The sequence below is a fragment of the Pseudophryne corroboree genome, chromosome 5 (genome assembly GCF_028390025.1).
Source record: "Pseudophryne corroboree isolate aPseCor3 chromosome 5, aPseCor3.hap2, whole genome shotgun sequence".
In the NCBI taxonomy this organism is placed as follows: domain Eukaryota; kingdom Metazoa; phylum Chordata; class Amphibia; order Anura; family Myobatrachidae; genus Pseudophryne; species Pseudophryne corroboree.
The window spans coordinates 829,207,622-829,233,172 of record NC_086448.1 but is presented as its reverse complement, the minus strand read 5'-3'; the positions used below and the strand labels follow the sequence as shown (position 1 = coordinate 829,233,172).

Here is a 25,551-nt window from a genome sequence, read left to right as displayed (position 1 = left end):
CATATTATGCCACACACCATAATGCCCCTGACACATTATGCCACACACCGTAATGCTCCCGACATATTATGCCACACACCGTAATGCCTGTGACACATGACAGGAATCGCAATGCCCGTTATACATTATGCTACACACTGCAATGCCCCTGATACATTATAGCACATACAATGTCTATGACACAGTATGACACACACCACAATGATCCTGAGACATTATACCACATACCAGAATGCCCGTGATATAGTATACAACACACCGTAATGCCTGACACATTATGACACACACCGCAATGTCCGTGATACATTATGCCACACACCGTAATGCCCATTACACATTAAGTTCTACAGTAAGGCTTCTTATTACTTTTAAATTACCTGCTCGTTGCCAGGGGTTTCATGCTCTTGGTTCCATGCATGGTGCCAGGGGTTTTCATGCTCAGGGTGTCATGCTCGTTGCCAGGGGTTTCATGCACTGGGTGTCATGCTCCTTGCCAGCGGTTTCATACTCTTGGTTCCATGCACGGTGCCAGGGGTTTTCATGCTCAGGGTGTCATGCTCGTTGCCAGGGGTTTCATGCACTGGGTGTCATGCTCGTTGCCAGGGGTTTCATGCACTGGGTGTCATGCTTGTTGCCAGGGGTTTCATGCACTGGGTGTCATGCTCGTTGCTAGGGGGTAGTGCTTGTTCTAGGGCCATGCTCCCAGTGCCACATATGCCCCCAGTGCCAGATATTCCCCCACAGTGCCAGGTATATGCCCTCAGTGCCAGGTATATGCCCCCAGTGCCAGATTTCCCCCACAGTGCCAGGTATATGCCCCCAGTGCCATATATTCCCCCACAGTGCCAGGTATATGCCCCCAGTGCCAGATATTCCCCCCACAGTGCCAGGTATATGCCCCCAGTGCCAGATATTCCCCCACAGTGCCAGGTATATGCCCCCAGTGCCAGATCTTCCCCCACAGTGCCAGGTATATGCCCCCAGTGCCAGATCTTCCCCCACAGTGCCAGGTATATGCCCCCAGTGCCAGATCTTCCCCCACAGTGCCAGGTATATGCCCCCAGTGCCAGATCTTCCCCCACAGTGCCAGGTATATGCCCCCAGTGCCAGATATTCCCCCACAGTGCCAGGTATATGCCCCCAGTGCCAGATATTCCCCCACAGTGCCAGGTATATGCCCCCAGTGCCAGATATTCCCCCCACAGTGCCAGGTATATGCCCCCAGTGCCAGATCTTCCCCCACAGTGCCAGGTATATGCCCCCAGTGCCAGATCTTCCCCCACAGTGCCAGGTATATGCCCCCAGTGCCAGATATTCCCCCACAGTGCCAGGTATATGCCCCCAGTGCCAGATATTCCCCCACAGTGCCAGGTATATGCCCCCAGTGCCAGATATTCCCCCACAGTGCCAGGTATATGCCCCCAGTGCCAGATCTTCCCCCACAGTGCCAGGTATATGCCCCCAGTGCCAGATATTCCCCCACAGTGCCTGGTATATGCCCCCAGTGCCAGATATTCCCCCACAGTGCCAGGTATATGCCCCCAGTGCCAGATCTTCCCCCACAGTGCCAGGTATATGCCCACAGTGCCAGGTATATGCCCCCAGTGCCAGATAATCCCCCACAGTGCCTGCTCCCCCCCCCAAACCCCCCCCCCGCTCCTTTGTGTTGGAGGGACACGGAGCGCATAGCGCGCCTCTCCTGTGTCCCTCCCTGGCTCTCCTGCCGGTCTAATAAAGGAAGTGCCGGTTCGTGAGCCAATCAGAGCTCACGAACGGCACTTCCTTTATTAGACAGGCCGGGGGAGAGCCAGGGAGGGACACAGGAGAGGCGCGCGATGTGCGCTCCGTGTCCCTCCTTACAGCAGCGGAGGGAAGGAGACCGCAGATTGACATGCGGACGCTCGTCCGCATGTCAATCTGTGCAAAGTCAGTGGCGCCCCCGCAGCCCCTCGCCCCCAAGCCACCGCGAGGACTGCGGGGGCAGTAGTTACGCCACTGCACGTAGCAATGTATGGGGTAATGACACTACTGGAACACGTAGCAATGTATGGGGTAATGACACTACTGGAACACGTAGCACTGTATGGGGTAATGACACTACTGGAACACGTAGCGCTGTATGGGGTAATGACACTACTGGAACACATAGCGATGTATGGGGTAATGACACTACTGGAACACGTAGCGCTGTATGGGGTAATGACACTACTGGAACACGTAGCGCTGTATGGGGTAATGACACTACTGGAACACGTAGCGATGTATGGGGTAATGACACTACTGGAACACGTAGCACTGTATGGGGTAATGACACTACTGGAACACGTAGCAATGTATGGGGTAATGACACTACTGGAACACGTAGCGATGTATGGGGTAATGACACTACTGGAACACGTAGCACTGTATGGGGTAATGACACTACTGGAACACGTAGCAATGTATGGGGTAATGACACTACTGGAACACGTAGCGATGTATGGGGTAATGACACTACTGGAACACGTAGCAATGTATGGGGTAATGACACTACTGGAACACGTAGCAATGTATGGGGTAATGACACTACTGGAACACGTAGCACTGTATGGGGTAATGACACTACTGGAACACGTAGCAATGTATGGGGTAATGACACTACTGGAACACGTAGCACTGTATGGGGTAATGACACTACTGGAACACGTAGCAATGTATGGGGTAATGAACACTACTGGAACACGTAGCAATGTATGGGGTAATGACACTACTGGGACACGTAGCAATGTATGGGGTAATGACACTACTGGGACACGTAGCACTGTATGGGGTAATGACACTACTGGAACACGTAGCACTGTATGGGGTAATGACACTACTGGAACACGTAGCGCTGTATGGGGTAATGACACTACTGGATCACGTAGCGCTGTATGGGGTAATGACACTACTGGAACACGTAGCACTGTATGGGGTAATGACACTACTGGAACACGTAGCAATGTATGGGGTAATGACACTACTGGAACACGTAGCACTGTATGGGGTAATGACACTACTGGAACACGTGGCTTTGTATGGGGTAATGAGCACTACTGGAACACGTAGCACTGTATGGGGTAATGACACTACTGGAACACGTAGCGCTGTATGGGGTAATGACACTACTGGAACACGTAGCGCTGTATGGGGTAATGAGCACTACTGGAACACGTAGCGCTGTATGGGGTAATGAGCACTACTGGAACACGTAGCAATGTATGGGGTAATGACACTACTGGAACGCGTAGCGATGTATGGGGTAATGACACTACTGGAACACGTAGCAATGTATGGGGTAATGACACTACTGGAACACGTAGCAATGTATGGGGTAATGACACTACTGGAACACGTAGCAATGTATGGGGTAATGACACTACTGGAACACGTAGCAATGTATGGGGTAATGAACACTACTGGAACACGTAGCAATGTATGGGGTAATGACACTACTGGAACACGTAGCAATGTATGGGGTAATGACACTACTGGAACACGTAGCGATGTATGGGGTAATGACACTACTGGAACATGTAGCAATGTATGGGGTAATGACACTACTGGAACACGTAGCACTGTATGGGGTAATGACACTACTGGAACACGTAGCAATGTATGGGGTAATGACACTACTGGAACACGTAGCACTGTATGGGGTAATGACACTACTGGAACACGTAGCGCTGTTTGGGGTAATGACACTACTGGAACACGTAGCAATGTATGGGGTAATGACACTACTGGAACACGTAGCACTGTATGGGGTAATGACACTACTGGAACACGTAGCACTGTATGGGGTAATGACACTACTGGAACACGTAGCAATGTATGGGGTAATGACACTACTGGAACACGTAGCACTGTATGGGGTAATGACACTACTGGAACACGTAGCAATGTATGGGGTAATGAACACTACTGGAACACGTAGCAATGTATGGGGTAATGACACTACTGGGACACGTAGCAATGTATGGGGTAATGACACTACTGGGACACGTAGCGCTGTATGGGGTAATGACACTACTGGAACACGTAGCACTGTATGGGGTAATGACACTACTGGAATACGTAGCAATGTATGGGGTAATGACACTACTGGAACACGTAGCAATGTATGGGGTAATGACACTACTGGAACACGTAGCAATGAATGGGGTAATGACACTTACTGGAACACGTAGCGCTGTATGGGGTAATGACACTACTGGAACACGTAGCGCTGTATGGGGTAATGACACTACTGGAACACGTAGCGATGTATGGGGTAATGACACTTACTGGAACACGTAGCGCTGTATGGGGTAATGACACTACTGGAACACGTAGCGCTGTATTGGGTAATGACACTACTGGAACACGTAGCGCTGTATGGGGTAATGACACTACTGGAACACGTAGCGCTGTATGGGGTAATGACACTACTGGAACACGTAGCACTGTATGGGGTAATGACACTACTGGAACACGTAGCAATGTATGGGGTAATGACACTACTGGAACACGTAGCAATGTATGGGGTAATGACACTACTGGAACACGTAGCACTGTATGGGGTAATGACACTACTGGAACACGTAGCGCTGTATGGGGTAATGACACTACTGGAACACGTAGCACTGTATGGGGTAATGAGCACTACTGGAACACGTAGCGATGTATGGGGTAATGACACTACTGGAACACGTAGCGCTGTATGGGGTAATGACACTACTGGAACACGTAGCGCTGTATGGGGTAATGACACTACTGGAACACGTAGCACTGTATGGGGTAATGACACTACTGGAACACGTAGCGCTGTATGGGGTAATGAGCACTACTGGAACACGTAGCGCTGTATGGGGTAATGACAGTACTGGAACACGTAGCGCTGTATGGGGTAATGACACTACTGGAACACGTAGCACTGTATGGGGTAATGACACTACTGGAACACGTAGCGATGTATGGGGTAATGACACTACTGGAGCACGTAGCAATGTATGGGGTAATGACACTACTGGAACACGTAGCGCTGTACGGGGTAATGAGCACTACTGGAACACGTAGCACTGTATGGGGTAATGACACTACTGGAACACGTAGCGCTGTAGGGGGTAATGACACTACTGGAACACATAGCGCTGTATGGGGTAATGAGCACTACTGGAACACGTAGCACTGTATGGGGTAATGACACTACTGGAACACGTAGCACTGTATGGGGTAATGACACTACTGGAACACGTAGCGCTGTATGGGGTAATGACACTACTGGAACACGTAGCGATGTATGGGGTAATGACACTACTGGAACACGTAGCGCTGTATGGGGTAATGACACTACTGGAACACGTAGCGATGTATGGGGTAATGAGCACTACCTGTATGTAATGTAGTGTGTACAGGTATTGTTACCACAGAGGTGAATCACTTTCTCAGCTATGGGGGGAATTCATTTACCGACGTAAACGCAGTAAATTTGCCAAGGCGCCTATTCAATTGTCCGCTTTAATTTTACATCAAATTTCAATTCACCAACTCTGAGCAGGTGATAAATATGGGAAAATCTCTATTTTAATCTAAAAATGTCAGGATTTGGTTCAGAACCCCTAGGACTAATTAAGCACTTAGAAGTTTTTAATTATTTTTAATTGGCCAATAATGACATGTAATTTTGGGGGTGAAAAAGTGCAAAATGATGGAAATTTTGGTACAAGGTATGGGACAGGTATATTGGGGTGCATTAGGAGTGGGTGTGGGACAGGTATATTGGGGTGCATTAGGAGTGGGTGTGGGACAGGTATATTGGGGTGCATTAGGAGTGGGTGTGGGACAGGTATATTGGGGTGCATTAGGAGTAGGTGTGGGACAGGTATATTGGGGTGCATTAGGAGTGGGTGTGGGACAGGTATATTGGGGTGCATTAGGAGTGGGTGTGGGACAGGTATATTGGGGTGCATTAGGAGTGGGTGTGGGACAGGTATATTGGGGTGCATTAGGAGTGGGTGTGGGACAGGTATATTGGGGTGCATTAGAAGTGGGTGTGGGACAGGTGTATTGGGGTGCATTAGAAGTGGGTGTGGGACAGGTATATTGGGGTGCATTAGGAGTGGGTGTGGGACAGGTATATTGGGGTGCATTAGGAGTGGGTGTGGGACAGGTATATTGGGGTGCATTAGGAGTGGGTGCGGGACAGGTATATTGGGGTGCGTTAGGAGCGGGTGCGGGACAAGTATATTGGGGTGCGTTAGGAGTGGGTGCGGGACAGGTATATTGGGATGCGTTAGGAGTGGGTGCGGGACAGGTATATTGGGATGCGTTAGGAGTGGGTGCGGGATAGGTATATTGGGATGCGTTAGGAGTGGGTGCGGGACAGGTATATTGGGATGCGTTAGGAGTGGGTGCGGGACAGGTATATTGGGATGCGTTAGGAGTGGGTGCGGGACAGGTATATTGGGATGCGTTAGGAGTGGGTGCGGGACAGGTATATTGGGATGCGTTAGGAGTGGGTGCGGGACAGGTATATTGGGGTGCGTTAGGAGCGGGTGCGGGACAGGTATATTGGGGTGCGTTAGGAGCGGGTGCGGGACAGGTATATTGGGGTGCGTTAGGAGTGGGTGCGGGACAGGTATATTGGGGTGCGTTAGGAGTGGGTGCGGGACAGGTATATTGGGGTGCGTTAGGAGTGGGTGCGGGACAGGTATATTGGGGTGCGTTAGGAGTGGGTGCGGGACAGGTATATCGGGGTGCGTTAGGAGTGGGTGCGGGACAGGTATATCGGGGTGCGTTAGGAGTGGGTGCGGGACAGGAAGATCGGGGTGCGTTAGGAGTGGGTGCGGGACAGGTATATCGGGGTGCGTTAGGAGTGGGTGCGGGACAGGTATATCGGGGTGCATTTAGGAGTGGGTGCGGGACAGGTATATCGGGGTGCATTTAGGAGTGGGTGCGGGACAGGTATATCGGGGTGCATTTAGGAGTGGGTGCGGGACAGGTATATTGGGGTGCATTTAGGAGTGGGTGTGGGTGCGGGACAGGTATATCGGGGTGCATTTAGGAGTGGGTGCGGGACAGGTATATCGGGGGGCATTTAGGAGTGGTACAAATGTTTTTAGACTTGCAGGTGGGAGTAATCCGTTTCATTCCACTTTTTGTTTTTAAAGTCCCCTAAAATGACCCAAATATATACTGATACCCATTTTTATGTGACCCAAATTGAATTTTAGCACTTATTTTGCTGAAAAGAAATAGTTTTCTATCATTTTCTTACATTTAAAAACAAATGCATATAACAGCCGTGTGACCCAATTTAAGTACCAGGAATACTTTTATTATAACCAGTAATAAACTTTTATACTGTTATCTGATGTTAGCTGAGCTTTTTTGGGGTATACGGACAGATTTACCCGTTTTTCACTTTCGGCACCAATTTTCGCGGAAATCCTGTTTTCTCTAATTTGCATTAGAATAGGTCGAATCGCGGGTGCACGCATACCCGCGAAAAGTCCATTTACGTGGCAAAAAATAAGCAAAAATGGCAATTGTGGTAAATTAGCTCGATTTTGCTGCTAATTGAATACCCCCTTTATAACACCTCCCCTGCAGTCTGCTGGGTGTAAGCGTGCTACGTCTGTCCTCCGGGATTACATGTGTTTCCCCTGAAGGGCGCTATTGCCCAAATAATACAAATATTAGTAGTAAGCGCTGCAGTAATGTTCCAGTTCTGTATACACATTCTCGTTTTTTATAGGGCTCTGCGTATATTAAAAATATTCAGTGTATAGACTGGAACTTTGTGTTGCGATACTGGTAAATGAGGTTGGAACATGGCCGCCACCAGCCGGAGATTTTTGGCTATCTCCTGACCGCGCTGACAGGCCCGGTGTAGCAGGATCGCCCCTTGTGTCGCCGTCACCTCTGCAGCTGTCGCTGGTAAACAACGGGCAGCTGATCAATACGGGAACCGCGCTTTGTTCTTGTGAGTTTGGCTCTTCATTAAAGTAGAAAATAAAAACATTTACCTAGAGAAAAGTTTCATTATTACCACGAAATATTATTTGTGCAGACGCGCTGAAGGAGCACTGTGCACAGTTACCGGTGCGCCCCTCCGTGCCGCGGCGGCTGTCTGCGGAACTGTGATCCCGGATAGCAGCTTGTGAGCACGTTACACCACCCTCTTAATTACTGCCAGTTCCCGCCTCGTTAATGTATTAAATCATCAGAGTAAATGGACATTGAGACAATCCTTGTGTAATCATTACTCATGTTACTGTCTTTATTACATTGATACTTTGTTCGCCTATTAACGTATTTCCCTGTAGAAACGGAATAGAGGTGATGTCAGCACTCGGCCCTCGCCACCAAAGCCGACATGCACCCTTGCTAAGCTGGGAACGCCGACCTAAATTGGAAGCCCCCATCTCTTGAAGTTAAATAAAAACATTTTTGCCTGCATCGGGGCTGAGTCAGTCAGAAGTGCATTTATCATATGTTGCTCAAACGTAATGTGCGCTGAGAAAACTCGCCCATAGGCGTCTGTGTGCGCGAGTTGTGTCTTTCATATGCTCCTGGTGTGCTGCCTGTCATTGGTGGGCACCTGTAACTCCACGTGAGCGTAGTTCTACATTAGCCCCCGCTGTAATCCTACAGGTGCTTGCTGAGCCTAGTGTAGACGTTGTACTTTATAGAACGAATACTTCCTGAATTGTCCCCGCATTTCCAGCTTGCACCACTAGATGGTGCTCTGTGTACACACAGCTGCACAGGTCACTGTATAAGCCAGTGGTTCCCAAACTGTGCCGTGGCACCCTGGGGTGCCTCGGGACACTTGCAGGGGTACCTCGGGTTGGTGGTCCAGAACCAATTCAAATTATGCATGGTCAATGTAAAAAGCAAAACCAGTGCTGGTGGCTGCCAATCATAAAATATATTGACAATCAGAAGCAAATCCTGTCCTCACCAGATATCTGACCCTAAGGATGACCTATAAACACAATTTACTTCATTTAATATTTCTTTCTAAACTACTCAATAAAAAACTATTGGCTTTAAGGTGCCGTGAAAAAATTCTGATACTACAGGGCGCCGTGATTCAAAACAATTTGGGAACCACTGAACTAAGCGTCAGAAGGGGTTAATGTTTTCTTAACTTTCTAGTAAGTAAATGAGGAAATAATCATTTCCAAGTAACAAGTTCCGAGTGTGGCTGGTCACACAGTGTAAGACGCATGTGTTCCTGTACAGGAAAGATATATGTATATTACACTGATTGAATTGTCAGCCGTTACTGTGGTACTGTGCTGTATGTGTGCTATTATGTGCACTGTGTGTATGGTATATGTGTGCACTGTATGTGTGCTATTAGGTGCACTGTGTGTATGGTATATGTGTGCACTGTATGTGTGCTATTAGGTGCACTGTGTGTATGGTATATGTGTGCACTGTATGTGTGCTATTATGTGCACTGTGTGTATGGTATATGTGTGCACTGTATGTGTGCTATTATGTGCACTGTATGTGTGCTATTATGTGCACTGTATTTGTGGTGTATGTGTGGTATTATGTGCACTGTATATGTGGCGTATGTGCTATTATGTGTGCTTTATGTGCGCTATTATGTGCACTGTATTTGTGGTGTATGTGTTATTATGTGCATTGTATGGGTGGTGTATGTGTCCCATTATGTGCACTGTATGTGTGCTACTATGTGCGCTGTATGTGTGATGTATATGTGCTATTATGTGCGCTTTATGTGTGGTGTATGTGTGCTATTATTTGCACTGTGTGCGTTGTATGTGTGGTATGTGCACTTTGTGTGGTGTATGTGTGGTATTATGTGCACTGTATGTGTGGTATTATGAGCACTGTGTGTGGTGTATATGTGCTATTATGTGCGCTTTATGTGTGGTGTATGTGTGATATTATGTGCATTGTATGGGTGGTGTATGTGTGCCATTATGTGCACTGTATGTGTGCTACTATGTGCGCTGTATGTGTGGTGTATGTGTGCTATTATTTGCACTGTGTGCGTTGTATGTGTGGTATGTGCACTTTGTGTGGTGTATGTGTGGTATTATATAACTCGCGCACACAGACGCCTATGTTATAACCTCACCTCCTACACTCTTATTATCCATTGATGGCACAACTATCTCCTCTAGCCCCTAAGTGCGCTGTCTTGGCGTAATCCTTGACTCCTCCCTCTCCTTCACACCACACATTCAGCACCTCTCACAAACCTGCCATTTTCATCTCAAAAATATTTCCATGATCAGACCCTTTCTCACCCAGGATGCTACTAAGACTCTTATCCACTCACTGGTCATCTCCAGACTGGACTACTGTAATCTCCTCCTGACTGGCATCCCTGACAAATACCTCTCTCCACTCCAATCTATCCTCAATGCTGCTGCCCGGCTCATCTTCCTCACCAAACGCACTACGTCTACCTCCCCTCTCCTACAAGCCCTTCACTGGCTCCCCTTCCCTTTCAGAATCCATTTCAAGCTTCTCACACTCGCTTACAAAGCCCTCACCCACTCCTCTCCCATCTACATCTCTGACCTGATCTCCCTTTACTCTCCCACCCGTCCTCTTCGCTCTGCTAATGCACGCCGACTTTCCTGCCTACAGATTACTTCCTCCCACTCCTACCTCCAAGATTTTTCACATGCTGCACCACTTCTCTGGTATTCCCTACCTCTCCCCCTCAGACTCTCCACCTCTCTACAAAACTACAAACGGGCTCTCAAGACCCACTTTTTCACCAAACCCAGCCAAATCTCACCCCAACCCTCTGTTCTATGCTCTCTATGTGGTATTATGTGCACTGTATGTGTGGTGTATGTGTACTGTATGTGTGGTATTATGTGTACTGTATGTGTGGTATTATGTGTACTGTATGTGTGGTATTATGTGTGCTGTATGTGTGGTTCTATGTGTGCTGTATGTGTGGTATTATGTGCGCTGTATGTGTGGTATCATGTGCGCTGTATGTGTACTGTATGTGTGGTATTATGTGCACTGTATGTGTGGTATCGTGTACTGTATGTGTGGTATCATGTGCGCTGTATGTGTGGTATTATGTGCACTGTATGTGTGGTATGTGTACTGTATGTGGTATTATGTGCACTGTATGTGTGGTATCATGTGCGCTGTATGTGTGGTATCGTGCGCTGTATGTGTGGTATCATGTGCGCTGTATGTGTGGTATTATGTGCACTGTATGTGTACTGTATGTGGTATTATGTGCACTGTATGTGTGGTATGTGCGCTGTATGTGTGGTATCATGTGCGCTGTATGTGTGGTATTATGTGCACTTTATGTGTGCTGTATGTGTGGTATCATGTGCGCTGTATGTGTACTGTATGTGTGGTATTATGTGCACTGTATGTGTGGTATCATGTGTACTGTATGTGTGGTATCATGTGCGCTGTATGTGTGGTATTATGTGCACTGTATGTGTGGTATGTGTACTGTATGTGTGGTATTATGTGCTCTGTATGTGTGGTATTATGTGCACTGTATGTGTGGTATCGTGTACTGTATGTGTGGTATCGTGTACTGTATGTGTGGTATCATGTGCGCTGTATGTGTGGTATTATGTGCACTGTATGTGTGGTATTATGTGTGCTGTATGTGTGGTATTATGTGCGCTGTATGTGTGGTATCATGTGCGCTGTATGTGTACTGTATGTGTGGTATTATGTGCACTGTATGTGTGGTATCATGTGTACTGTATGTGTGGTATCATGTGCGCTGTATGTGTGGTATTATGTGCACTGTATGTGTGGTATGTGTACTGTATGTGTGGTATTATGTGCACTGTATGTGTGGTATCGTGTACTGTATGTGTGGTATCATGTGCGCTGTATGTGTGGTATTATGTGCACTGTATGTGTGGTATCGTGTACTGTATGTGTGGTATCATGTGCGCTGTATGTGTGGTATTATGTGCACTGTATGTGTGGTATGTGTACTGTATGTGGTATTATGTGCACTGTATGTGTGGTATCATGTGCGCTGTATGTGTGGTATCATGTGCGCTGTATGTGTGGTATTATGTGCACTTTATGTGTGCTGTATGTGTGGTATTATGTGCACTGTATGTGTGGTATCATGTGCGCTGTATGTGTGGTATTATGTGCGCTGTATGTGTGGTATTATGTGCACTGTATGTGTGGTATTATGTGTGCTGTATGTGTGGTATTATGTGCGCTGTATGTGTGGTATCATGTGCGCTGTATGTGTACTGTATGTGTGGTATTATGTGCACTGTATGTGTGGTATCATGTGTACTGTATGTGTGGTATCATGTGCGCTGTATGTGTGGTATTATGTGCACTGTATGTGTGGTATGTGTACTGTATGTGTGGTATTATGTGCACTGTATGTGTGGTATCATGTGTACTGTATGTGTGGTATCATGTGCGCTGTATGTGTGGTATTATGTGCACTGTATGTGTGGTATGTGTACTGTATGTGTGGTATTATGTGCACTGTATGTGTGGTATCATGTGTACTGTATGTGTGGTATCATGTGCGCTGTATGTGTGGTATTATGTGCACTGTATGTGTGGTATCGTGTACTGTATGTGTGGTATCATGTGCGCTGTATGTGTGGTATTATGTGCACTGTATGTGTGGTATGTGTACTGTATGTGGTATTATGTGCACTGTATGTGTGGTATTATGTGCACTGTATGTGTGGTATCATGTGCGCTGTATGTGTGGTATCATGTGCGCTGTATGTGTGGTATTATGTGCACTTTATGTGTGCTGTATGTGTGGTATTATGTGCGCTGTATGTGTGGTATCGTGCGCTGTATGTGTACTGTATGTGTGGTATTATGTGCACTGTATGTGTGGTATCATGTGTACTGTATGTGTGGTATCATGTGCGCTGTATGTGTGGTATTATGTGCACTGTATGTGTGGTATGTGCACTGTATGTGTGGTATCGTGTACTGTATGTGTGGTATCATGTGCGCTGTATGTGTGGTATTATGTGCACTGTATGTGTGGTATGTGTACTGTATGTGTGGTATCATGTGCGCTGTATGTGTGGTATTATGTGCACTGTATGTGTGGTATCATGTGCGCTGTATGTGTGGTATTATGTGCGCTGTATGTGTGGTATTATGTGCACTGTATGTGTGGTATTATGTGTGCTGTATGTGTGGTATTATGTGCGCTGTATGTGTGGTATCATGTGCGCTGTATGTGTACTGTATGTGTGGGATTATGTGCACTGTATGTGTGGTATCATGTGTACTGTATGTGTGGTATCATGTGCGCTGTATGTGTGGTATTATGTGCACTGTATGTGTGGTATGTGTACTGTATGTGTGGTATTATGTGCACTGTATGTGTGGTATCATGTGTACTGTATGTGGTATCATGTGCGCTGTATGTGTGGTATTATGTGCACTGTATGTGTGGTATCATGTGCGCTGTATGTGTGGTATTATGTGCACTGTATGTGTGGTATGTGTACTGTATGTGTGGTATCATGTGTACTGTATGTGTGGTATCATGTGCGCTGTATGTGTGGTATTATGTGCACTGTATGTGTGGTATGTGTACTGTATGTGGTATTATGTGCACTGTATGTGTGGTATCATGTGCGCTGTATGTGTGGTATCATGTGCGCTGTATGTGTGGTATGTGCGCTGTATGTGGTATTATGTGCACTGTATGTGGTATTATGTGCACTGTATGTGTGGTATCATGTGCGCTGTATGTGTGGTATTATGTGCACTGTATGTGTGGTATCATGTGCGCTGTATGTGTGGTATTATGTGCGCTGTATGTGTGGTATCATGTGCGCTGTATGTGTGGTATCATGTGTACTGTATGTGTGGTATCATGTGCGCTGTATGTGTGGTATTATGTGCATTGTATGTGTGGTATTATGTGTACTGTATGTGGTATGTGCACTGTATGTGTGGTATTACGTGTGGTGTATGTGTGGTATCATGTGCGCTGTATGTGGTATTATGTGCACTGTATGTGTGGTATTATGTGCACTGTATGTGTGGTATTATGTGCGCTGTATGTGTGGTATCATGTGTACTGTATGTGTGGTATCATGTGCGCTGTATGTGTGGTATTATGTGCATTGTATGTGTGGTGTATGTGTATTGTATGTGTGGTATTATGTGTACTGTATGTGGTATTATGTGTACTGTATGTGTGGTATCATGTGCACTGTATGTGTGGTATTATGTGTACTGTATGTGTGGTATTATGTGTACTGTATGTGTGGTGTATGTGTACTGTATGTGTGGTATCATGTGCGCTGTATGTGTGGTATGTGCACTGTATGTGTGGTATTATGTGCACTGTATGTGTGGTATTATGTGCACTGTATGTGTGGTATTATGTGCGCTGTATGTGTGGTATCATGTGTACTGTATGTGTGGTATCATGTGCGCTGTATGTGTGGTATTATGTGCATTGTATGTGTGGTGTATGTGTATTGTATGTGTGGTATTATGTGTACTGTATGTGGTATTATGTGTACTGTATGTGTGGTATCATGTGCACTGTATGTGTGGTATTATGTGTACTGTATGTGTGGTATTATGTGTACTGTATGTGTGGTGTATGTGTACTGTATGTGTGGTATCATGTGCGCTGTATGTGTGGTATGTGCACTGTATGTGTGGTATTATGTGCGCTGTATGTGTGGTATGTGCACTTTGTGTGATGTATGTGTGGTATTATGTGCGCTGTATGTGTGGTATTATGCGCGCTGTATGTGTGGTATTATGTGCACTGTATGTGTGCTATTATGTGCACTGTATGTGTGGTATTATGTGCGCTGTATGTGTGGTATTATGTGCACTTTGTGTGGTATTATGTGCACTTTGTGTGGTATTATGTGCGCTGTATGTGTGGTATATGCACTGTATGTGTGGTATGTGTACTGTATGTGTGGTATTATGTGTGGTATTATGTGCGCTGTATGTGTGGTATTATGTGCACTGTATGTGTGGTATTATGTGCGCTGCATGTGTGGTGTATGTGTGGTATTATGTGCGCTGTATGTGTACTGTATGTGTGGTATTATGTGCACTGTATGTGTGGTATCATGTGTACTGTATGTGTGGTATCATGTGCGCTGTATGTGTGGTATTATGTGCACTGTATGTGTGGTATGTGTACTGTATGTGTGGTATTATGTGCACTGTATGTGTGGTATTATGTGCACTGTATGTGTGGTATCGTGTACTGTATGTGTGGTATCATGTGCGCTGTATGTGTGGTATTATGTGCACTGTATGTGTGGTATGTGTACTGTATGTGTGGTATGTGCGCTGTATGTGTGGTATTATGTGCACTGTATGTGTGGTATCATGTGCGCTGTATGTGTGGTATTATGTGCGCTGTATGTGTGGTATGTGCACTGTATGTGTGGTATTATGTGTGCTGTATGTGTGGTATTATGTGCGCTGTATGTGTGGTATCATGTGCGCTGTATGTGTACTGTATGTGTGGTATTATGTGCACTGTATGTGTGGTATCATGTGTACTGTATGTGTGGTATCATGTGCGCTGTATGTGTGGTATTATGTGCACTGTATGTGTGGTATGTGTACTGTATGTGTGGTATTATGTGCACTGTATGTGTGGTATCATGTGTACTGTATGTGTGGTATCATGTGCGCTGTATGTGGTATTATGTGCACTGTATGTGTGGTATGTGTACTGTATGTGTGGTATTATGTGCACTGTATGTGTGGTATCATGTGCACTGTATGTGTGGTATCATGTGTACTGTATGTGTGGTATCATGTGTACTGTATGTGTGGTATCATGTGCGCTGTATGTGTGGTATTATGTGCACTGTATGTGTGGTATGTGTACTGTATGTGGTATTATGTGCACTGTATGTGTGGTATCATGTGCGCTGTATGTGTGGTATCATGTGCGCTGTATGTGTGGTATCATGTGCGCTGTATGTGTGGTATCATGTGCGCTGTATGTGGTATTATGTGCACTGTATGTGGTATTATGTGCACTGTATGTGTGGTATCATGTGCGCTGTATGTGTGGTATTATGTGCACTGTATGTGTGGTATCATGTGCGCTGTATGTGTGGTATGTGCACTGTATGTGTGGTATCATGTGCGCTGTATGTGTGGTATCATGTGTACTGTATGTGTGGTATCATGTGCGCTGTATGTGTGGTATTATGTGCATTGTATGTGTGGTATTATGTGTACTGTATGTGGTATGTGCACTGTATGTGTGGTATTACGTGTGGTGTATGTGTGGTATGTGCGCTGTATGTGGTATTATGTGCACTGTATGTGTGGTATTATGTGCGCTGTATGTGTGGTATCATGTGTACTGTATGTGTGGTATCATGTGCGCTGTATGTGTGGTATTATGTGCATTGTATGTGTGGTGTATGTGTGGTATTATGTGTACTGTATGTGGTATTATGTGTACTGTATGTGGTATTATGTGTACTGTATGTGTGGTATCATGTGCACTGTATGTGTGGTATCATGTGCGCTGTATGTGTGCTATTATGTGCGCTGTATGTGGTATTATGTGCACTGTATGTGGTATTATGTGCACTGTATGTGTGGTATCATGTGTACTGTATGTGTGGTATCATGTGCGCTGTATGTGTGGTATTATGTGCACTGTATGTGTTGTGTATGTGTGGTATGTGTACTGTATGTGGTATTATGTGCACTGTATGTGTGGTATTATGTGTACTGTATGTGTGGTATTATGTGTACTGTATGTGTGGTATTATGTGTACTGTATGTGTGGTATCATGTGCGCTGTATGTGTGGTATTATGTGCATTGTATGTGTGGTGTATGTGTATTGTATGTGTGGTATTATGTGTACTGTATGTGGTATTATGTGTACTGTATGTGTGGTATCATGTGCACTGTATGTGTGGTATTATGTGTACTGTATGTGTGGTATTATGTGTACTGTATGTGTGGTGTATGTGTACTGTATGTGTGGTATCATGTGCGCTGTATGTGTGGTATGTGCACTGTATGTGTGGTATTATGTGCGCTGTATGTGTGGTATGTGCACTTTGTGTGATGTATGTGTGGTATTATGTGCGCTGTATGTGTGGTATTATGCGCGCTGTATGTGTGGTATGTGCACTGTATGTGTGCTATTATGTGCACTGTATGTGTGGTGTATGTGTGGTATTATGTGCGCTGTATGTGTGGTATTATGTGCACTTTGTGTGGTATTATGTGCACTTTGTGTGGTATTATGTGCGCTGTATGTGTGGTATATGCACTGTATGTGTGGTATGTGTACTGTATGTGTGTTATTGTGTGTGGTATTATGTGCACTTTGTGTGGTATTATGTGCACTTTGTGTGGTATTATGTGCGCTGTATGTGTGGTATATGCACTGTATGTGTGGTATGTGTACTGTATGTGTGGTATTATGTGTGGTATTATGTGCGCTGTATGTGTGGTATTATGTGCACTGTATGTGTGGTATTATGTGCGCTGCATGTGTGGTGTATGTGTGGTATTATGTGCGCTGTATGTGTACTGTATGTGTGGTATTATGTGCACTGTATGTGTGGTATCATGTGTACTGTATGTGTGGTATCATGTGCGCTGTATGTGTGGTATTATGTGCACTGTATGTGTGGTATGTGTACTGTATGTGTGGTATTATGTGCACTGTATGTGTGGTATTATGTGCACTGTATGTGTGGTATCGTGTACTGTATGTGTGGTATCGTGTACTGTATGTGTGGTATCATGTGCCCTGTATGTGTGGTATTATGTGCACTGTATGTGTGGTATGTGTACTGTATGTGTGGTATGTGCGCTGTATGTGTGGTATTATGTGCACTGTATGTGTGGTATCATGTGCGCTGTATGTGTGGTATTATGTGCGCTGTATGTGTGGTATTATGTGCACTGTATGTGTGGTATTATGTGTGCTGTATGTGTGGTATTATGTGCGCTGTATGTGTGGTATCATGTGCGCTGTATGTGTACTGTATGTGTGGTATTATGTGCACTGTATGTGTGGTATCATGTGTACTGTATGTGTGGTATCATGTGCGCTGTATGTGTGGTATTATGTGCACTGTATGTGTGGTATGTGTACTGTATGTGTGGTATTATGTGCACTGTATGTGTGGTATCATGTGTACTGTATGTGTGGTATCATGTGCGCTGTATGTGTGGTATTATGTGCACTGTATGTGTGGTATGTGTACTGTATGTGTGGTATTATGTGCACTGTATGTGTGGTATCATGTGCACTGTATGTGTGGTATCATGTGTACTGTATGTGTGGTATCATGTGCGCTGTATGTGTGGTATTATGTGCACTGTATGTGTGGTATGTGTACTGTATGTGGTATGTGCACTGTATGTGTGGTATCATGTGCGCTGTATGTGTGGTATCATGTGCGCTGTATGTGTGGTATCATGTGCGCTGTATGTGGTATTATGTGCACTGTATGTGGTATTATGTGCACTGTATGTGTGGTATCATGTGCGCTGTATGTGTGGTATTATGTGCACTGTATGTGTGGTATCATGTGCGCTGTATGTGTGGTATTATGTGCACTGTATGTGTGGTATCATGTGCGCTGTATGTGTGGTATCATGTGTACTGTATGTGTGGTATCATGTGCGCTGTATGTGTGGTATTATGTGCATTGTATGTGTGGTATTATGTGTACTGTATGTGGTATGTGCACTGTATGTGTGGTATTACGTGTGGTGTATGTGTGGTATGTGCGCTGTATGTGGTATTATGTGCACTGTATGTGTGGTATTATGTGCACTGTATGTGTGGTATTATGTGCGCTGTATGTGTGGTATCATGTGTACTGTATGTGTGGTATCATGTGCGCTGTATGTGTGGTATTATGTGCATTGTATGTGTGGTGTATGTGTGGTATTATGTGTACTGTATGTGGTATTATGTGTACTGTATGTGGTATTATGTGTACTGTATGTGTGGTATCATGTGCACTGTATGTGTGGTATCATGTGCGCTGTATGTGTGCTATTATGTGCGCTGTATGTGGTATTATGTGCACTGTATGTGGTATTATGTGCACTGTATGTGTGGTATCATGTGTACTGTATGTGTGGTATCATGTGCGCTGTATGTGTGGTATTATGTGCACTGTATGTGTTGTGTATGTGTGGTATGTGTACTGTATGTGGTATTATGTGCACTATGTGTGGTATTATGTGTACTGTATGTGTGGTATTATGTGTACTGTATGTGTGGTATTATGTGTACTGTATGTGTGGTATTATGTGTACTGTATGTGTGGTGTATGTGTACTGTATGTGTGGTATCATGTGCGCTGTATGTGTGGTATGTGCACTGTATGTGTGGTATTATGTGCGCTGTATGTGTGGTATGTGCACTTTGTGTGATGTATGTGTGGTATTATGTGCGCTGTATGTGTGGTATTATGCGCGCTGTATGTGTGGTATGTGCACTGTATGTGTGTTATTATGTGCACTGTATGTGTGGTGTATGTGTGGTATTATGTGCGCTGTATGTGTGGTATTATGTGCACTTTGTGTGGTATTATGTGCACTTTGTGTGGTATTATGTGCGCTGTATGTGTGGTATATGCACTGTATGTGTGGTATGTGTACTGTATGTGTGTTATTGTGTGTGGTGTATGTGTGGTATTATGTGCGCTGTATGTGTGGTATTATGTGCACTGTATGTGTGGTATTATGTGCGCTGCATGTGTGGTGTATGTGTGGTATTATGTGCGCTGCATGTGTGGTGTATGTGTGGTATTATGTGCGCTGTATGTGTGGTATTATGTGCGCTGTATGTGGTATTTTGTGCACTGTATGTGTGGTATTATGTGCACTGTATGTGTGCTATTATGTGCGCTGTATGTGTGGTGTATATGTGCTATTATGTGTACTGTATGTGTGCTATAATGTGCACTGTATGTGTGGTTTATGTGCACTGTATGTGTGGTATTATGTGCACTGTATGTGGTATTATGTGCACTGTATGTGTGGTATTATGTGTACTGTATGTGTGGTATTATGTGTACTGTATGTGTGGTATTATGTGTGCTGTATGTGTGGTATCATGTGCGCTGTATGTGTGGTATTATGTGCATTGTATGTGTGGTATTATGTGTACTGTATGTGTGGTATTATGTGCACTGTATGTGTGGTATTATGTGCGCTGTATGTGTGGTATTATGTGCGCTGTATGTGTGGTATTATGTGCACTTTGTGTGGTATTATGTGCACTGTATGTGTGGTATTATGTGCGCTGTATGTGTGGTATTATGTGCGCTGTATGTGTGGTATTATGTGCACTTTGTGTGGTATTATGTGCGCTGTATGTGTGGTATATGCACTGTATGTGTGGTATGTGTACTGTATGTGTGGTATTGTGTGGTGTATGTGTGGTATTATGTGCACTGTATGTGTGGTATTATGTGCACTGTATGTGTGGTATTATGTGCACTGTATGTGTGGTATTATGTGCGCTGTATGTGTGGTATGTGCACTTTGTGTGGTGTATGTGTGGTATTATGTGCACTGTATGTGTGGTATTATGTGCACTTTGTGTGGTATGTGCACTTTGTGTGGTATTATGTGCGCTGTATGTGTGGTATATGCACTGTATGTGTGGTATGTGTACTGTATGTGTGGTATTGTGTGTGGTGTATGTGTGGTATTATGTGCGCTGTATGTGTGGTATTATGTGCACTGTATGTGTGGTATTATGTGCGCTGCATGTGTGGTATTATGTGCACTGCATGTGTAGTGTATGTGTGGTATTATGTGCGCTGTATGTGTGGTATTATGTGCGCTGTATGTGGTATTATGTGCACTGTATGTGTGCTATTATGTGCGCTGTATGTGTGGTGTATATGTGCTATTATGTGTACTGTATGTGTGCTATTATGTGCACTGTATGTGTACTGTATGTGTGGTATTATGTGTACTGTATGTGTGGTATTATGTGTACTGTATGTGTGGTATTATGTGTACTGTATGTGTGGTATCATGTGCGCTGTATGTGTGGTATTATGTGCATTGTATGTGTGGTATTATGTGCACTGTATGTGTGGTATTATGTGCACTGTATGTGTGGTATTATGTGCACTGTATGTGTGGTATTATGTGCACTGTATGTGTGTTATTATGTGCACTGTATGTGTGGTATTATGTGCGCTGTATGTGTGGTATGTGCACTTTGTGTGATATTATGTGCGCTGTATGTGTGGTATTATGCACGCTGTATGTGTGGTATTATGCGCGCTGTATGTGTGCTATTATGTGCACTGTATGTGTGGTATTATGTGCGCTGTATGTGTGGTATTATGTGCGCTGTATGTGTGGTATGTGCGCTGTATGTGTGGTATTATGTGCACTTTGTGTGGTATTATGTGCACTGTATGTGTGGTATTATGTGCGCTGTATGTGTGGTATTATGTGCACTTTGTGTGGTATTATATGCACTGTATGTGTGGTATTATGTGTACTGTATGTGTGCACTGTATGTGTGGTATTATGTGCACTGTATGTGTGGTGTGTGTGGTATTATGTGCGCTGTATGTGTGGTATGTGCACTGTATGTGTGGTGTGTGTGGTATTATGTGCGCTGCATGTGTGGTTTATGTGTGGTATTATGTGCACTGTATGTGTGGTATTATGTGTACTGTATGTGTGGTATGTGCGCTGCATGTGTGGTGTGTGTGTGGTATTATGTGCGCTGCATGTGTGGTTTATGTGTGGTATTATGTGCACTGTATGTGTGGTATTATGTGTACTGTATGTGTGGTACTATGTGCGCTGTATGTGTGGTATGTGCGCTGCATGTGTGGTGTGTGTGTGGTATTATGTGCGCTGCATGTGTGGTTTGTGTGGTATTATGTGCACTGTATGTGTGGTATTATGTGTACTGTATGTGTGGTATTATGTGCGCTGTATGTGTGGTATTATGTGCGCTGTATGTGTGGTATTATGTGCGCTGTATGTGTGGTATTATGTGCGCTGTATGTGTGGTATTATGTGCACTGTATGTGTGGTATTATGTGTACTGTATGTGTGGTATTATGTGCGCTGCATGTGTGGTTTATGTGTGGTATTATGTGCACTGTATGTGTGGTATTATGTGTACTGTATGTGTGGTACTATGTGCGCTGTATGTGTGGTATGTGCGCTGCATGTGTGGTGTGTGTGTGGTATTATGTGCGCTGCATGTGTGGTTTGTGTGGTATTATGTGCACTGTATGTGTGGTATTATGTGTACTGTATGTGTGGTATTATGTGCGCTGTATGTGTGGTATTATGTGCGCTGTATGTGTGGTATTATGTGCGCTGTATGTGTGGTATTATGTGCACTGTATGTGTGGTATTATGTGCACTGTATGTGTGGTATTATGTGTACTGTATGTGTGGTATTATGTGTGCTGTATGTGTGGTGTATGTGTGGTATTATGTGCGCTGTATGTGTGGTATTATGTGCGCTGTATGTGTGGTGTATGTGTGGTATTATGTGCGCTGTATGTGTGGTGTATGTGTGGTATTATGTGCGCTGTATGTGTGGTATTATGTGCGCTGTATGTGTGGTATTATGTGCGCTGTATGTGTGGTATTATGTGCGCTGTATGTGTGGTATGTGCGCTGTATGTGTGGTATTATGTGCACTGTATGTGTGGTATTATGTGTACTGTATGTGTGGTATTATGTGTGCTGTATGTGTGGTGTATGTGTGGTATTATGTGCGCTGTATGTGTGGTATTATGTGCGCTGTATGTGTGGTGTATGTGTGGTATTATGTGCGCTGTATGTGTGGTGTATGTGTGGTATTATGTGCGCTGTATGTGTGGTATTATGTGTACTGTATGTGTGGTATTATGTGCGCTGTATGTGTGGTATTATGTGCGCTGTATGTGTGGTATTATGTGCGCTGTATGTGTGGTATGTGCGCTGTATGTGTGGTATTATGTGCACTGTATGTGTGGTATTATGTGTACTGTATGTGTGGTATTATGTGTGCTGTATGTGTGGTGTATGTGTGGTATTATGTGCGCTGTATGTGTGGTATTATGTGCGCTGTATGTGTGGTGTATGTGTGGTATTATGTGCGCTGTATGTGTGGTGTATGTGTGGTATTATGTGCGCTGTATGTGTGGTATTACAGCATTTTTATCATTGACATTTATTTAGAGCCGCCCGTCTCTGCAGCTAGCATTGCCTGTACCCTCCGCTCCTCATCACCGCTCCCATGTTGTGTCCTCTGCCTGTATTGTGCTATAGTCTCTGTCCTGACACATCTGTACACTATCTTGGCATTGTATCGCCTCAGTCGCATTATATTTTGCTCTCCCATCTCTGCCATGCCGCCTTATCCTCTCTGCAACCCTTCCACCCTGCTCACCATTGTGTTGCAGCCATCTACTTTTGTGTGACTGTCATTGTGACGAGTGGGCACTGTAGCCGTGTTTGTACACCTCACACTTGGAAGACGCCGGAAAATGAGCTAACGAGCAGAACTTCATTAATGTAAAGTGTCTTTGTGAGCGCTGAGTCCTGAAACTCCGGAGTCTTTGTGGGCCGAACGGCCTGGGCCATATCCTGAATTCCTGCACTTTTACCCTCTGTCCCCCAGAAGCCTTTGCGGTGATTGTGTTTGTTTTATTCCTCGCAGATGACAAAGCCTCAGTGTGTAACGTGACAGTCTGACCTGTTCTCTCCTATTGTAGGCGGAGGCCGGCGGGCTCCCCCAGAGGCAATTCATCATCCTCTCGTCACACTGGGGCCTGCAGAGCTGACAGCCATTCATCAGAGCACGGAGACTCGCCCAGGATCAGGAGCACACAACGACTTGACGCCCATTCTTCCAACGACAGCTCCCCTCGCCGGCTGCCACGGCCCCCCGCCAAGGACAGAAGCCGGGACAGGGAGGGACTCTCCCGATCCCACAGGAGGAGGAGGTCGGAATCCCCGCGTGGGGCCAAACGACGGCACGACACAGACTCGGACGATTAATGAAGGAAGCCACACACCAGGGTGGGCTGGGGCATAAGGTACTGTGTGGTGGGCCTGACCGCGGGGAACCTTCTTCAGTGTTGAGTCCACGGCCACAAGTTTACACGGCGTGACTGTGAGAGATTTGCTGCAAGTATCACTAAGCAATATATTGTAATATACACGGAGAGGAACGGGATCCGCATCCGGGACGTGATCCCCTGCGCGCGTTTTTTCCTTCTGTCCGAGTAGTGCATCGTTTAACGTATAACACGCCTGAGTGCTGATTCCGCAGACGTCTGGAACTGGACAGAAGAGATCTGTGTGGGTAGCCGGTCTGTACACGATAGACCTAAATGCATTTGTTTCCTCTCCCTGCATCATTTTTATATTGTGACTTGTGTGTGTGTCGTTCCTCGTCCTGTTATGTGTCCGGTAAGGCCTGTAATGCCGTAGTGTCATGGCTGCGGCGCTGTCCGCACAGGAATCTGCACGGGGAAGGGTGCACCTTCCTCAGACCGCTTTCATCTGTCCGGTGAATATGTTTCCGTTTATGTATTATTTTCCTGTTATTAAAGGGATGGATACGTTTTAGAAAGTGCAGCAGTTCTTTTGTTTTGTAAGGTGTGACCTGTCTACAGGTAGCGTCCTGGATTTGGTGAGGAGGATTCGCAGCCAGTAGTACAGCGGGACCATCCTCTCCCCAGTTCCTGGCATATAGACCGCAGCAGTGTCATTTTTCCAGGCACCAGTCGCGTTCTGGATTCGGCTTCACCAGTAGTCACCCGTCCAATCAGGAGAACCTGTGAAACGCGATGGAGCTAGAGCTGAATTAACTGTTTTGAATCCCGAGACTTCTCCCAACCGGACGCTGTAAACGTCTCTTTATTTATGGTCGAGTGAGAATTACACAGACGGAGTCCCTGTTTTCACATTACAGTCCCACATCTGAAATCTTTACCTCACAATAACACTTTTCCTGTGTGCATCCGGTGTCTTCAGGCCTAAGATGGCCGATAAGGGGGCGCAGTAGGTTGCAGCTGAGGAGACATTTATTATAATAAGCCTCTCTTGCAACACAGTGCAAAGGGTAATAATATGCCGTTAACTTTAACAACCAATCATAAATCAGCCCTTAGCTGTCATGGGTGGTCTGTAATGAAAGCCGACGTTTGATTGGTTGTTGTGCTTTACAGCATTCTACTGTGTTTTGTCGCATTACCTTATGCCAACACTCAACCCGTCAGAGATCCATCACGTGCCCCCATAGAATAGCATCCAGCTGATCCTGCTCTGATTGGTTATATTATCGGTGCAGGCAGGGGTCCCCCTTGTGGGTAAGTCCTGCTATAGCAGCCTGTTGGGTGGGTATAATGGCGGGCATTCCGAGTTGTACGCTCGTTATTTTTTTTTCGCTACGGAGCGATTAGTCGCAAACTGCGCATGCGCAATGTTCGCAGTGCGCCTGCGCCAAGTAAATTTGCACAAAAGTTTGGTATTTTACTCACGGCGTAACAAGGTTTTTTCATCGTTCTTCTGATCG

The 25,551-nt window shown here is 45.4% G+C and overlaps 1 protein-coding gene across 3 annotated transcripts in view; it reads left to right on the top strand.

The window, feature by feature from the left end:
- C5H1orf35 (chromosome 5 C1orf35 homolog) overlaps nt 1-24,606 on the top strand; it is a 91,754-nt gene extending 67,148 nt beyond the window's left edge. For all 3 annotated transcript variants that reach the window (XM_063924531.1, XM_063924533.1, XM_063924532.1), the window contains exon 9: nt 23,744-24,606. In XM_063924531.1, the coding sequence (XP_063780601.1) occupies nt 23,744-24,029 (286 nt within the window). In that variant the 3' untranslated portion in view covers nt 24,030-24,606. The remainder of the gene's footprint in view (nt 1-23,743) is intronic.
- The last annotated feature ends 945 nt before the right edge of the window (nt 24,607-25,551 follow it).